General features: G+C 34.5%; 1 protein-coding gene across 1 annotated transcript; it reads left to right on the top strand.

Moving 5' to 3' along the window:
• The first annotated feature begins 9,594 nt into the window (after positions 1 to 9,594).
• On the top strand, positions 9,595 to 12,943 carry LOC109004167 (rRNA-processing protein FCF1 homolog). The gene is made up of 9 exons (XM_018982628.2): positions 9,595 to 9,954; positions 10,084 to 10,149; positions 10,313 to 10,418; positions 10,671 to 10,713; positions 11,032 to 11,104; positions 11,583 to 11,670; positions 12,203 to 12,259; positions 12,340 to 12,418; positions 12,633 to 12,943. Exons 1-9 carry the CDS (start codon positions 9,884 to 9,886, stop codon positions 12,644 to 12,646), a joined length of 597 nt encoding a protein of 198 aa, XP_018838173.1. The 5' UTR covers positions 9,595 to 9,883; the 3' UTR covers positions 12,647 to 12,943.
• The last annotated feature ends 707 nt before the right edge of the window (positions 12,944 to 13,650 follow it).

Genomic DNA, 13,650 nt, shown 5'->3' with positions numbered 1-13,650 from the left:
TTAGTCAATGACTCCATGCTTGTAGTCAAATTAATAATTATTTTTTTTTTTGAAAGAAATTAAAAGAAAGAGAGAGAGAGAGATTAGGGGAAAATATAGAGAGGGGAAATTGTGACTAATTCAATAGTGCAGGTCTCACGTTCTCTTGACCGATAATCTGCAATACAATTCAAGAAAAGACCAACCATGAAGGTGGTTTCTATTGAGAAATATTCTGAAATGTTTTGTAAACTAGAGAAGATGTAAAATAATGAGAATAAATTATAAAGAAAGAACCTGATGTTGAGGCACTTTATGATAGACGCTTTCTTTAGAGTAGATTATGCCGACTCCAATATTAAACATGCACTAAGCTTCTTGACAGTCTACTCCCAAGATACAATAACGTCGGTTCCCGTTAATCTCCTCGTCGGTGCACACAAAAAGATATCCTCGAACCCGATATAAAATAGCCAAAACCCAAAGAAAGAAAGACAAAGGAAGGAGGAAGTGTTTCTCTAATTTTTGTAGAGAATTTTGAGTCAATAAATTTGTGGGTGGAGTTCCCTATTTATAAAGAATGAAAATGTACTTGTGAAAAGTCACAACTTATTTACATGAAAGGATACATGTGAAAAGTCACATCATATAAATGAAATGGTACTTGTGAAAAATCACAACTTAAATGAATGAGCACTTTTGAGAAGTTACAACTTCTCAAATATTAGATAATACATTGAAAATGTTTCTAATTCACCAAAGGACACAACCCTTTGTTTGGTTGAGAAACGGTTAAGGCTCATATTCCTAAGAAGCATACATTGGTTCAACTACCAAGACACATTTTAATTTAAATCTAGATAACCGAACCAATACATTGAACAATAGTAATGGTTCACATTATTTTCACTTTACATCAAATATTTTAATTATTTCTAAGATGAAAAACCAACAATCCCCCACCTGATTAAAATATTTTAAAGAACAGAATAAAATACAATTTTCTTTGGACTAAGTACTATGCATCAATAGAGGTAGCTTGCAGCTTTGAACGTCTACCTAGTGTTAGCGTGTTTCCATCTAAAAGATCCATGGTGAACTAAGTTTTGAACCAGAATCTTTTAATTCAGGCTTCTCCACACCACACACATAATATGACATATATCATGTTTCTTTCAAAGTGGTGCATAAAGGTCATGCATCGCATCTTGGATTCATGAGCGCTCTAGGGAATAGCCCAATTACCATAGACTGTGGCCACACAGTCACACTCACATAGGTGAGTCCTCCAAAGGTACCTGCAATTTAATACATCGCCTTAGTCTTGGACTCATTCAAAGCATTTCGTTTTTCCTTTATCATTGCATTTGTAGCACTCACACCCTAGGGATGGACCTATAATAATATTTTAATAGTGCTATCCAGTCACTCAAATAGTTTGTTCTTCCCATTGAACCTTCTTCTTGGGATCTCCAGTCAGGAATGTTGGGTTGCCGCTACTGTTGACCTAATTAATGGACTTTAGTCCCATCCCCCTTGATGTATCTATAACCTTCGACTTTGCCAGTCCTTTCATCAAAGTTTCCGCTAGGTTATCTTCTGATTTTACGTATTCCAAAGTCAAGTATCCATTCTTTATTAGGTATTTCATCGTAGAATGCCTGATACTCAAATGTCTTCTCTTATGATTAAAATGTTTATTATTACAAACACCTATCATAGCCTGATTGTCACAAAGAACGGAAATAGCTGGCATTGGTTTTTTAACTAGTGGAATTTCTGATAATAAATTCTTAAGCCACTCTACCTCATTTCCGGTAGTATCTAAGGCTATTAATTCAGCTTCCATAATAGATCGAGAAATCACAGTTTGCTTAGAAGATCTCCAACCCACAACTGCTCCACCAAAAGTGAAAATATATCCACTCGTTCCCTTACGATCTACTGTGTCTGTTATCCAACTAGTATCATTGTATGCTTCTAATACAGTGGGATACCCAAAATAATAGATACCATATGTCATGGTTCCTTTCAAATATTTAAGAATTCTTTCCAATGCCTTCCAATGAGAATCATCAAGCGTACTAGTATATCTGCTAAGTCTACTCACAGCATATGAAATATCAGGTCTAGTAGATTTAGCAATATACAGTAATGTACCAATAATCTGAGAATATCTCAGTTGTGACACAGGATCTCCAAGATTCTTACTTAAATGCAAACAATGATCAAGAGGAGTACTGACAGGTTTGCATTCGAATCTCTCAAACTTTTTAAAAATCTTTTCAATATAATGAGATTGATTTATGCTAATACCATCACGAGATCTCATTAATTTAATACCAAGAATTACCTGTGCCTCTCCCATGTCTTTCATGTCAAAATTCTTACATAAAAAATTTTTAACATCAAGAACAATATCTATATTAGTACCAAATATGAGAATATCATCAACGTAAAAACATAACATTACGCATGCAACATCAACTATTTAAGTGTATAAACACTTATCAGATTTATTTATCGTAAAATCATAAAATAAAATTATTTCATCAAACTTTTGGTGCCATTGTTTAGGAGCTTGCTTCAAACCCTAGAGAGATTTAATAAGTTTACAAACTTTCATTTCCTCCCCCTCTGGTTGATCCATGTATATTTATTCTTCTAGGTCGCCATTAAGAAATGCAGTCTTTACGTCTATTTGGTGGACCTCAAGTTTATGGATTGCTGCTAGAGCAATTAGAACACGAATTGTGGTTATTCTAGTAACAGGAGAATACGTATTAAAATAATCGATACTCTCTCTTTGTGTAAAACTCTTTGCAACCAGCCTAACTTTAAATTTATCAATAGTACTATCAGGTCTCAATTTCTTTTTAAAAATCCACTTACATCCAATGATTTTACATCCAGGTGGAAGATTACATAAATTCTAAGTGTCATTAGTCTTAAGAGGTTTCATCTCACTATTTACTGCTTCTTTCCAGAAAGTATAATCAATAGAAAGCATGGCATCCTTGAAAGTCAATAGGTCTTCCTCCATAGAATAAGTATAAAAATCATGTCCAAAATCCTTTTCTTTTCTAACTCGTTTTCCTCTTCCAAGTTCATTTTCTAATCCAGATACACAATCAAAATTAGATATAATGGTAGGTTGACTACTGGTGGAAGGAAAACTTACTATAGGTAAAGATCTTTCTAACTTAATTTTGAAAGGAAATAGATTTTCAAAGAATGTTGCATCACTAGACTCCATGATGGTGTTGAGATCAATACCTTGGACTCCTAATTTGATAATAAAAATCTATATGCAGAACTATATCTAGCATACCCAATGAATACTGCATCTACTGTGTTAGGACCTAATTTTCTTTTATTAATTTTTGGAACATTAACCTTTACAAGACAACCTCAAACTCTAAAGAAATTAATATTGGATACTCTATCCTTCCAGAATTCATACGGTGTCTTGTCAGATCCCTTAAATGGTACCCTATTTAAGATAAAATAATATGCAAGTATTGCTTCCCCCCACCATTGCTCAGGTAGGCCGGAACTAGAGAGCATGCATTTGACCATATCTACTAAAGTTCTATTTTTTCTTTCAGAAACACCATTGGATTGAGGAGAATATAGAGCAGTTCCTCATGTATAAAGCATTCTCCTCACAGTATTGAACCAATTGATTAGAGGAGTATTCACCTCCTCTATCAGACCTGATAATTTTAATATTTCTCTCCAATTGGTTTTCAACTTTAGTTTTATAGATGACAAATTTACTAAATGATTCATCTTTTATTTTCATCAAGTAAACATAACAAAATTTGGACATATCATCTATAAAAGTAATGAAGTATTTATTACCACCTTTAGAGGAGACACTATTTAAATAACAACCATCACTATGAATTAATTCAAGAAGTGATGAGTTTCTTATAACAGATTTAAACGGCTTTTTAGGCTATTTTGATTGAACACAAATTAAACATTTTTCATCCAAATCAACAGGAACTTTAGGAACAATCTCTAAATTCATCATTCTTTTAACATTATGATAATTAACATGACCTAATCTAACATGCCATATTGAAGAGGAACATGTAGTAAATGCAAATTTATTATTAGAATCAAATTTGTTTACTATATTGTTTTGAATATTTATTACAAACAAACCACCACTTACATAGTCTTTCTCCACAAATGACCCATATTTAGTTACAACAACTTTATTGGATTGAAATAATAATGTGTAGACTGTCCTACTAAGTAAAGATCCACTAATTAGGTTTCTCCTCGCCTCTGGTACGTAAAATACTTCTTCTAGTGGAAGAATATTTCCAGACGTTAATTTGAGTTCAATTTTTCTTACACCAAATACCTGTGCAGAGGTGGAGTTACCCATTGTCACTTTCATGCCGCTTGTATCCTGATATGTTGAAAAAATATTACGGTTAGAAGTGACATGTACATTTGCTCTTGTGTCTACTATCCAATCAGTAGCACTACAAGCCAAATAAAATTGGGGACTTATGGTTACATACCGTTCATCGGTTCCAACAGAGTCGGTCCCAGAAAGCACCATATGAGCCTATGGGTTAGGCGATCTTGGTTGTTCATTACTTTGATATTTCCTCTTCTTATAGCAACAATTTTTGGCCAAATGACCTGGTTTGTTACAATTAAAACAAATGGGTCTCTCATCATCTTTGTTAATATAGGACTTTGGTTTCAAATTATTCTCATAATTAGTTTTACCCTTATTAAATTTGGACTTCTGATGTAATGGGTTCTTACGTGTTTTATGGCCTTCTACAATATTTACTTTAGGCTGAAAATTAGAAACCAATAGTGGGATGGGATCATTTTTCAAGTGTTGTTCTGGGATCCTAATGGTAGATATCAAGGTTTCCATTATCACATCTTTAGTTTTATGTTTAAGAGATAGGTCAAAATTCTTCCATGAAGGAGGACACTTGTCTATTGTACAAGCTATTTAGAGATGCTCGGTAATACTCATTCTCCGTTGGCCCAATTCATGATAAAGAATAGTTAACTAATGGGCTTGCTCTACCACAGATTTGGAATCATCCATCTTGAAACCAAAAAATTGGCTTGCAGTGTACTTATCCATTCCGGCATCTTGAAACCAAATAGTTTTGGCAGATTTAATGTGTAGATAAACATAAAAAAGTGTAGCACTTTAATGATTTAAAATCCTATATTTACATAAATTATCTTTTTCTGTATATGTTTGCAATTCAATAGTACGTGCGGGCTCATGTAAATCATCAGAATGATGATCAGTTTTAATAACAAAATATAATCCAAGCATTGTAAGAAAGATTTTCATCTTTTCTTGCCAACGCTTAAAAATTGATTCCTCCAAATTTCTCAAGTGTAATAGGTTCGTTTGAAGTCATGGTGGAAACCAATTAAAACATACATCTAGTTTAACAAAGAGAATTTCTACTCTAAAATTGTTGGGAAATATTCTGAAATGCTTTGCAAACTAGAGAATATGTAAAATAATAAGAATAAATTAGAAAGAGAGAACCCGATGTTGAGGCATATTATGATAGACGCTTTTCTTAGAGTAGATTTCGCTGCCTCCAATATTAAACATGCATTAGGTTTCTTGATAGTCTACTCCCAAGATACAACACGTCGGTTCCCATTAATCTCTTCGTCGGTGCACACAAAAGGAGATCCTCGAACCCGATATAAAATAGTCAAAGCCCAAAGAAAAAAGACAAAAGAAAGAGGAAGTTTTTCTCTAATTTTTGTAGAGAATTTGTAGTTAATGAATTTGTGGGTGGGGTTCTCTATTTATAAAGAATGAAAAGGTACTTGTGAAAAATCACAACTTATTTAAATGAAAGGATACATGTGAAAAGTCACATCACATAAATGAAATGATATTTGCGAAAAGTCACAACTTAAATGAATGAGCACTTTTGAGAAGTCACAACTTCTCAAATATTAGAGAATACATTGAAAATGTTTCTAATTCACCAAAGGACACAACATTTTGTTTGGTTGGGAAACGGTTAAAACTTATATCCCTAAGAGGCATACATTGATTCAAATACCAAAATACATTTTAATTTAAATCTAGATAACCGAACCGATACATTGAACAATGGTAATAGTTCACATTATTTTCACTTTACATCAAATATTTTAATCATTTCTAAGATGAATAACTAACAGTTTCTACTTGCATTCCTGGAAGATGTCTATCCAAGGTTTCCTCTGTAGTTGTTTGACGCTGCTGTAAATGGGGTTGCACAGCCCTAGATGATTGTTGCAGTTGAATAAGGTCTTTATCTTGTGTTCTACAAACTTTTTTTTTTTTAATTAGAACTTTCCAATTTCATTTATAGAAGAGTGTCTACAATATAGTCTTTGTCTTTATGTAAACAAGTTAAAACAAAATCAAGTGCCTCTCATATCCACACCTTCTTAACATCTAAATGTATAGATGCTTTTGCTAAATTATGAGCTACTGTGTTTATACTTCTATGTGCATATTGCACCTTCCAATCAGGCCAAACTTGTAGGAAGACCTTCATTTTTCGATGATGCTTCTATAGTAAGTAAAATCTTCATTTGTGTCATTTACTGCATTAACAATAACCTGTGCATCTCTCTCTAGTATCACTGTTGAAATTCAATTCACTGCAGATTTTTATTGTTTTCCTCAATGCAAAACTTTCTGTTATAGCTTGTTGCTCCACATTGCATATCTGGTCATCGCATGCTACCATCATCTCGCCCCCTTTTCATCTCTAATGATAATTCTTACCCCCATCTTCCTTGACTTAACATCGAGTACTGCATCCCAATTAGCCTTTACACAATTCTATCCTTGTGGTCTCCAGTGTGGAGCAACCATCGCGGTCTTTTATCTTGTGTACTACAGACTTGGATAGGAGAATGCGTCAACTTAGAATTTTGCAAAAAAAAGTAAGACAGGTGAGAACAGAGGGTTGACTCGATTACAGTCTCGCAAGCATCTGAAAAGCACGCAATTTTGTATCGAGGCATGGAGCCCATGCACTATTTGTGGAGGATCGCAGATGATCAAATCTTGAAGATATGCAATCTAGGAGGTTTGGCATTTGGGGTGCCACCGGGGTCTGTACGTCAGACTACGAGACAATGTGCATGTTTTTCAATGCTACTTCTTGCATTTTGTAGATTAGCGGATTAATAAGCTAATGGTACGACACATGTTGTTTAGAGATGACCAAAAAGGTAATAAATCAGTCATTTTCGTCCGAAATGAAAAAACACTTAAAAAAAACTTTATTTTCATATCTTCTAAGTTATGGTAAAGGAAGAGAGAAAGAAGAGAAGACGGAAAGAGAAGGCTCCTCTGCCACTCATTAGTCTTGGTGGTATGCTTCCTCCAAATCTAATGTTTGAATTATTTTGGTTACAAATAATTTCTATGGACTATTAGATTTGAGGAATTTTTTCTTGAAATATCCAAAATGCACTTGAAAGAGCTCATTGTCGAGGCCTATTTATCCTCGAGATTAGTTAGGACCCTATAATAGAACACCTAGTACAAATAAAAAATACTTTAACAATTTAACATATCATCTCAAATTATAATAATTCATAAGTTGTTTTTGTAAAATCTAGATTATGTATTTCTCTTTTATATCTGGTCTTAAGATCTTTACAAATTATTTTTATTTTTTGGGTTTTGATTATTTTTATTTTTTTACAATCTAATTTTTATAACATAAAATAATATTATTTTTTCTTTTTTGAAAGAGAAAACCTAAAATGGGAGAGATATACACCTACATTCACTCCAACGACAGGACTCCTCTGAGTCCTCTCTACCCCTGTCGTCGCGCTCCCATCTTTATCGGTTTTGATCACTCTATATATATATATACAAACTGTTTCCTAGAGATTGAGGAATGCTAGGCCCATATTTGAAGTGAGCTGCTTCCGTAAATGAAGAAGAATGGTGGATAAAATTTAGAAAAAGATGCTGATGAAATTATGGGGTAGAATTTCATTCAGATGAAATTAGCCATGGGTCTGTTCGAGACAGTCCAACCTTCACAATTAGGAGTCGTTTGTTTTCGCAGATGAGATGAGTTAAAATAAAAGTTGAAAATTGAAATAAAATATTATTAAAATATATTTTTTAATACTATTTTTATTTTGAGATTTAAAAAAATTAAATTATTTATTTTATTTTGTTTGAAAATTTGAAAAAATAATCTAAAAAGTTCTTGATTCCGCCTACTTACAACGTTTTTTCCTTTTTCCTATGAGTTAATCTATATAGTTATGTTTAGAAAAAAATTAAAATTATAATAATATTTTAGTTAAAATGATTTTTTTTCATTCATTAATAAAATTGCACATACAATCTCCCACTTAAGACGATAAATAGAATTTTTCTTTCAGGAAACCTTATAACCGGTCCGACCATTCTCCATTAAAAAATAGTCTTTCAATATATTAGTGCCACGTAGGCTTTCCATTTCAACTACAATGTGACCGCACCCTAGAAAACCACTCTCGCACTCAGATCTCAACTTCCCCATCGCTCCCCCTCTCACACCCGTAGCCCATCTCAGTCCCTCGCAGCCCATCCCAACCCCTCACAGACGACGACAAACGCAGAGATCTAGAGCCTCTCACCGACGGCGTCTCTAAACGAAGCCTCGTTGAGGAGTACTTTAGAAACGAGGTCTTGGAGCTTGCGACGCTTCTCCTCGGAGACCTTCGACTCCCGGTGCTGCTCCTCGGACCCACGGCACCCAATTGCGAGAGACCCTCTTTCTTTTTCCTCTCTCCCAATATTTATTTCCAATCAGCTCCTTCAGCTTTCAGATTTTCAAGGAATCCAGAAAGTTCTTGATCAAAGAACATTTTTTTAATTTTTATTTTTAGTTTCCGACCCCTTTGCTGTATATTTCTTGATCCCAACCCCTCTGCTATATATTTTTACATTTTTTCTTTTGTTTCTTATTGTTGTTTATGAAAATATTAAGGAAAACAAATTTAAATTAGGATTTCTGTTTTAACTTCTGTGACATATATTTTCCCGTATTATATGTGTTTTATTTGGTGTTTGGATATAATCATACTGTTTGGTTGCTGAGAAACTGGAGGAACACAGGAATTTGCATTGGCGTTTTGTATTTGGGGTGGTGGTTTTTTCCTTTCTTTTTTCACGTCCCAAACCATTGTCGTCGGTGGCGGTAGAACTCTCGATTTTTATCGTGCAGCAGTGCTGGGAAATCGGAAGCACAAAGGATTGGCATATCTCTTTTGTTTTCCATGTGAATGAGTGTATTGTAAGTTTAGTATAATTTTTGAGGTGGCAGCATATGTGTGGAAGGCTTTTAAACAAAGAAAATCAGCCCGACCGCTTTGCAGCAGAACTCTTTTTCTTTCCCTATACATCTCTGACATTCTAACAGAATTGTAATACATGAAATGAGAAAATAAAAATATCAGTAAATTACAGCAAAGTAAAATAGATGCAGGGTCACAGTCCTTAAACACTGCGTTTCAAGTAAGTGATGAGACACTACTATTCAGCAAGACAACATCTTCCCGTGCGCTGCGTTTCATCACTCCCTTCCCAAACGGCGTCGTCCTCAGATGCCCTGCAAAAACGTAACTTCAGTTTAGCCCCCTTCGATTTCAACAGAATAGTTCAGCGGCTCAGCCCCCTTCCTCGTACGCCTTCTCTCCACTTCTAGGGTTTCCTCGCAACACTCCCTTGCCGCCGGTGAGGACCCTAACAAGGTTTCCATTACTTTCTGGTGTGCCAATCAATCTAAATTACCAACCGGGTTCGGAACTCTTTCGTTCGGAGTAGGAATATCTATATCTTACGTTCTTTCGCTGTGCAATCAAAGATATGGGGAAAGCAAAGAAAGGTCCTAAATTTGCAGTCATGAAAAAGCTCATAACCCAGAAAGCCATTAAAAAGTAAGCCTCCATTCTTGTTTTCCTTGTTCCTTCTAATGATATAGATTCCCTCTGTCGATTTCGTTTGAAATCTTTTTATTATGATTTCTCGTGGTTTGTCGTAATTTTTGTTCTATGTATTGGATTCAGTTACAAACAACAGGTTCTGGACCCAAAAAAGAAAGATGGCAGCGAGAAAAAGCTCCCAAGAAATGTGTAAGCTTTTTTTTACTGTTAATCAACGTGATTTATATGTTTTTCTTTTGAATTTCAAGAAATTCACAGATTTTGGGGAATTTTTTATTCGTGGGTGTAATCCTCTGGAATCAATAAGGATTTACCTTTTTCTAAAGTGTTTTTTTTTTTCAATGTCATTTAGGCCAAAGGTGTCGTCGGCGCTTTTCTTCAATTACAACACCTCGTTAGGACCGCCGTATCGGGTTCTGATAGATACCAACTTCATCAACTTCTCTATCCAGAATAAAGTGAGTGATTGTTAGTGTTCTCGTTTTGAGTTAGTTATTTTTATCATCGGCGGATTCGGCTGAGATATGCAGACTTTGAGTATCGTCAAAAACCTTGTGATGAAATTGAAGTGCTTCTGAACTATGGAGAGCGTTCTTGTCCCCTAATGTATTTGTTGGATAAATTCTGGAAGGAGAATAATTTGTTGTACTTTGACACAGCAGTTCTACTTCTAATCTTAACTTGCTCGATTTACTTTTGTTGTTTTGTAGTTGGACCTGGAGAAGGGGATGATGGACTGCTTATATGCAAAATGTGAGTTTAGAATCACTCGTTTCTTCAATTCCAGCTTGTTAGTCATCCATTAGTTTTGACGTTTGACACAATAATTCTTCTGCGTTGATGAGTTATCTTAAGTTCAACATAGTTGTGAATGTGTTTTGTACCAAGGATTGAGTGCCATGTCACATTTGCTTTGCAGACAGTTGGTGCTGTCTCAGCTTGCATACAATGTTAACCCAGAAAATATTACTCTTGGTTTTCTAGATATCTATGATAATCCTTGAGTGATAAAATGAATATCGGTTTTTCTTTTATTTATCTGTATTAATCCTGTCTACCTTTTGGCTGAAGGCACTCCTTGCATCACGGATTGTGTGATGGCAGAACTGGAGAAGCTTGGTCAAAAATATCGAGTTGCTTTGAGGTATCCTTCATTGTGTTTTTGTTACTCTCAAAATTTTCCCAAGAGATTTTTTTTCTAGTGGTTGTTCACATTCCTTTCTTCGATACTAGTATAAAGAGGTTCAACCATTTGAGATTGTCGGATGCATGTGTTAGTGTGTTTGTAGGAATTGGATTAGCTGTGGATCTTTTTCTATACTGTTATTATAGTAATAGTTTTTTTCTCACTTGGAAAGAGGAAATTATTCTACCAAAATGAAAAGGCACTAAGTAGCTTATATCTTAGTCTTTTTTGAACTGTTATTATAGCAATAGTAATAGTTTGTGCAATATCCTTGCCTTTTGCTGCCATTATCATGCATAATATGAGCCGACAACTAGTGCATTAGTGTTCTTCTACTAGTAATTGGTCCTGCTAATCTCCCTGTATCCACTTATTACTTGTGACTCAGCTATTGAGTTTTAACGCCCTCTCCTACCACCTCGTTCTCTCTTGACAGGATTGCTAAGGATCCTCGTTTTCAAAGACTAATTTGTACTCACAAAGGGACCTATGCTGATGACTGTATTGTTGAGAGAGTTACTGAGGTATGACTTGAACTAATTTAATGTTGAATTTCTTATGTGCATTACCTGTTTTAGTGGGGCGAGTGATCAATTTTTCCGCAATTTTGAAATTTGCATCAAGGCATCCATAGTTAACCATTTTCAACTATTTACTTAACTACTTTAAATATTGGTGGAATCCATACAATAAGATGCAAGCTTATATTGTCTTTTTTGTGCATGTTATCATTCCAGAATTTAACCTTCACCATATGTCTTGTTCTCAATGACTTCAATGTCTGTATTAAAACTATTTTAACAGAGTGTATAGTGGCCTTGGGATGGAGATATTTCTTTACCTAATGTCATGCATATAATGTTGGGTTTCGATGTTATCTATTTCTCGACTTGAATTTCTTGTGTGTTGTAGCTGATATCATTTGGCATATTAGTAATTTGTACCAAATCAATGTTCTATGAAGACAATGCACCTGAGTGAATTACCAATTTGTTTTGTTGCATTTAGCACTATTTATTTTCTTGTAACATTCTTGAAACAATTTGTTGGAAACAGCATAAATGCTACATTGTTGCTACTTGTGATCGAGATTTGAAGCGAAGGATCCGAAAGGTATGATCAATTAGTAATGGCTTGGCTCTTTAGTACTTGGAACTGGATTCTGGTATATAAGGTTGCTTGTTTGCTGGCAGATTCCTGGTGTACCAATCATGTACATCACAAAGCACAGGTACTCAATAGAGCGGTTGCCTGAAGCAACAATTGGTGGAGGTAGGCTAATTTTGACCTATTTCTATAAATTGTTCGGATGAATTAATTATATGAGAAATGATAGGCTTTGCGTCCCGCCCCCTTTGAATATATATATCATTTTATTTGGTTGGTTTTGAGGTGTTGATTTGCATTTGGTAAAGAATTCTTGCTGTTTTTCCTCTTTTTTGGGTTATTATTTTCTGAGACAGTCATTATGGTGTGTCTGGTGCAGCTCCAAGATATTGATGATTGAAATATGATCCTTCAACAGTGGGAAGACCTGGGTTCTGTTCTGCTTAAATAGGTGATTACAGATTTTGATGTATGTAATTTTGGATTCTCTCGAGATGTTATAAGTCCAGGCCAGTTCTTTTTTTCTTTATTTTTCCGGGTATTGTAGGAGAAGAATTGACCTTTTTAATGCATATTCAGTCATGCCAACTTGACCTTTTTCATTCGTGAATCGTGATGGATGCATCAAACGTTTGGATACGTTTGGTTGGCATTAATGCAAACGGCAGTGAAAAAAATGATTTCTTTCGACGTAAGTTGAGGATAGAATGGGATCTTTTGTCGATTTATATGAGTTGTGTTAATAATAAAGTTAGATATTCTAAATTTTCTTTAGAATAGTGAGAGCTCAGATCACACCTGAAAGGATGGATCATTGTTCTTCGTCAAATAATAGAAAAAAAATCACCATTATTCAGAATTCAAATGGTTGAAAATAAACGTTTACGAAATGAGTGGAAATAATATAGACATAATAGGAATAAAGGTATTATGCTTTAAATAAAGAATAATACTACTTTACCTTCTTATTTTGACCCTGCTCTGGTATTTAATTTTGTTTTTACTTGTTGACTTCCTACTATTAATATATTGATATATATATATTTTTTAGGAATGTTTAAATATGTTAAAAAAAATTAAATACATGAGTTTCGCCTAGACGGCACACCAGCAGTGAGGGCAGCAGCCTGGCATTACTCTTTACATAAAAGCATATAATTCATTTAACAAAAGTTAATTATAGAAGTTGCAGAATATGGAATTAAAACATACGCTTACAATTCTTTTAAAAGAAGAGTACAACAAAAATTGTAAATTTATCATTGAAGGAGTGACCGTGCCTTAATGGGCAACAGTTTAAGTGCTTGTGAATTTCTGTAAAGCCTCTTGCTGCCAAAAAAAGCTGGTTTTCATCGCACATGCCATGCCAGGTTCCTCTTTCAAATCAGTAAATATTT

Source organism: Juglans regia, chromosome 7 (assembly GCF_001411555.2).
Source record: "Juglans regia cultivar Chandler chromosome 7, Walnut 2.0, whole genome shotgun sequence".
Lineage (NCBI taxonomy): Eukaryota > Viridiplantae > Streptophyta > Magnoliopsida > Fagales > Juglandaceae > Juglans > Juglans regia.
The sequence above is the reverse complement of the archived record's forward strand: the minus strand, read 5'-3'. Positions and strand labels throughout refer to the sequence as shown.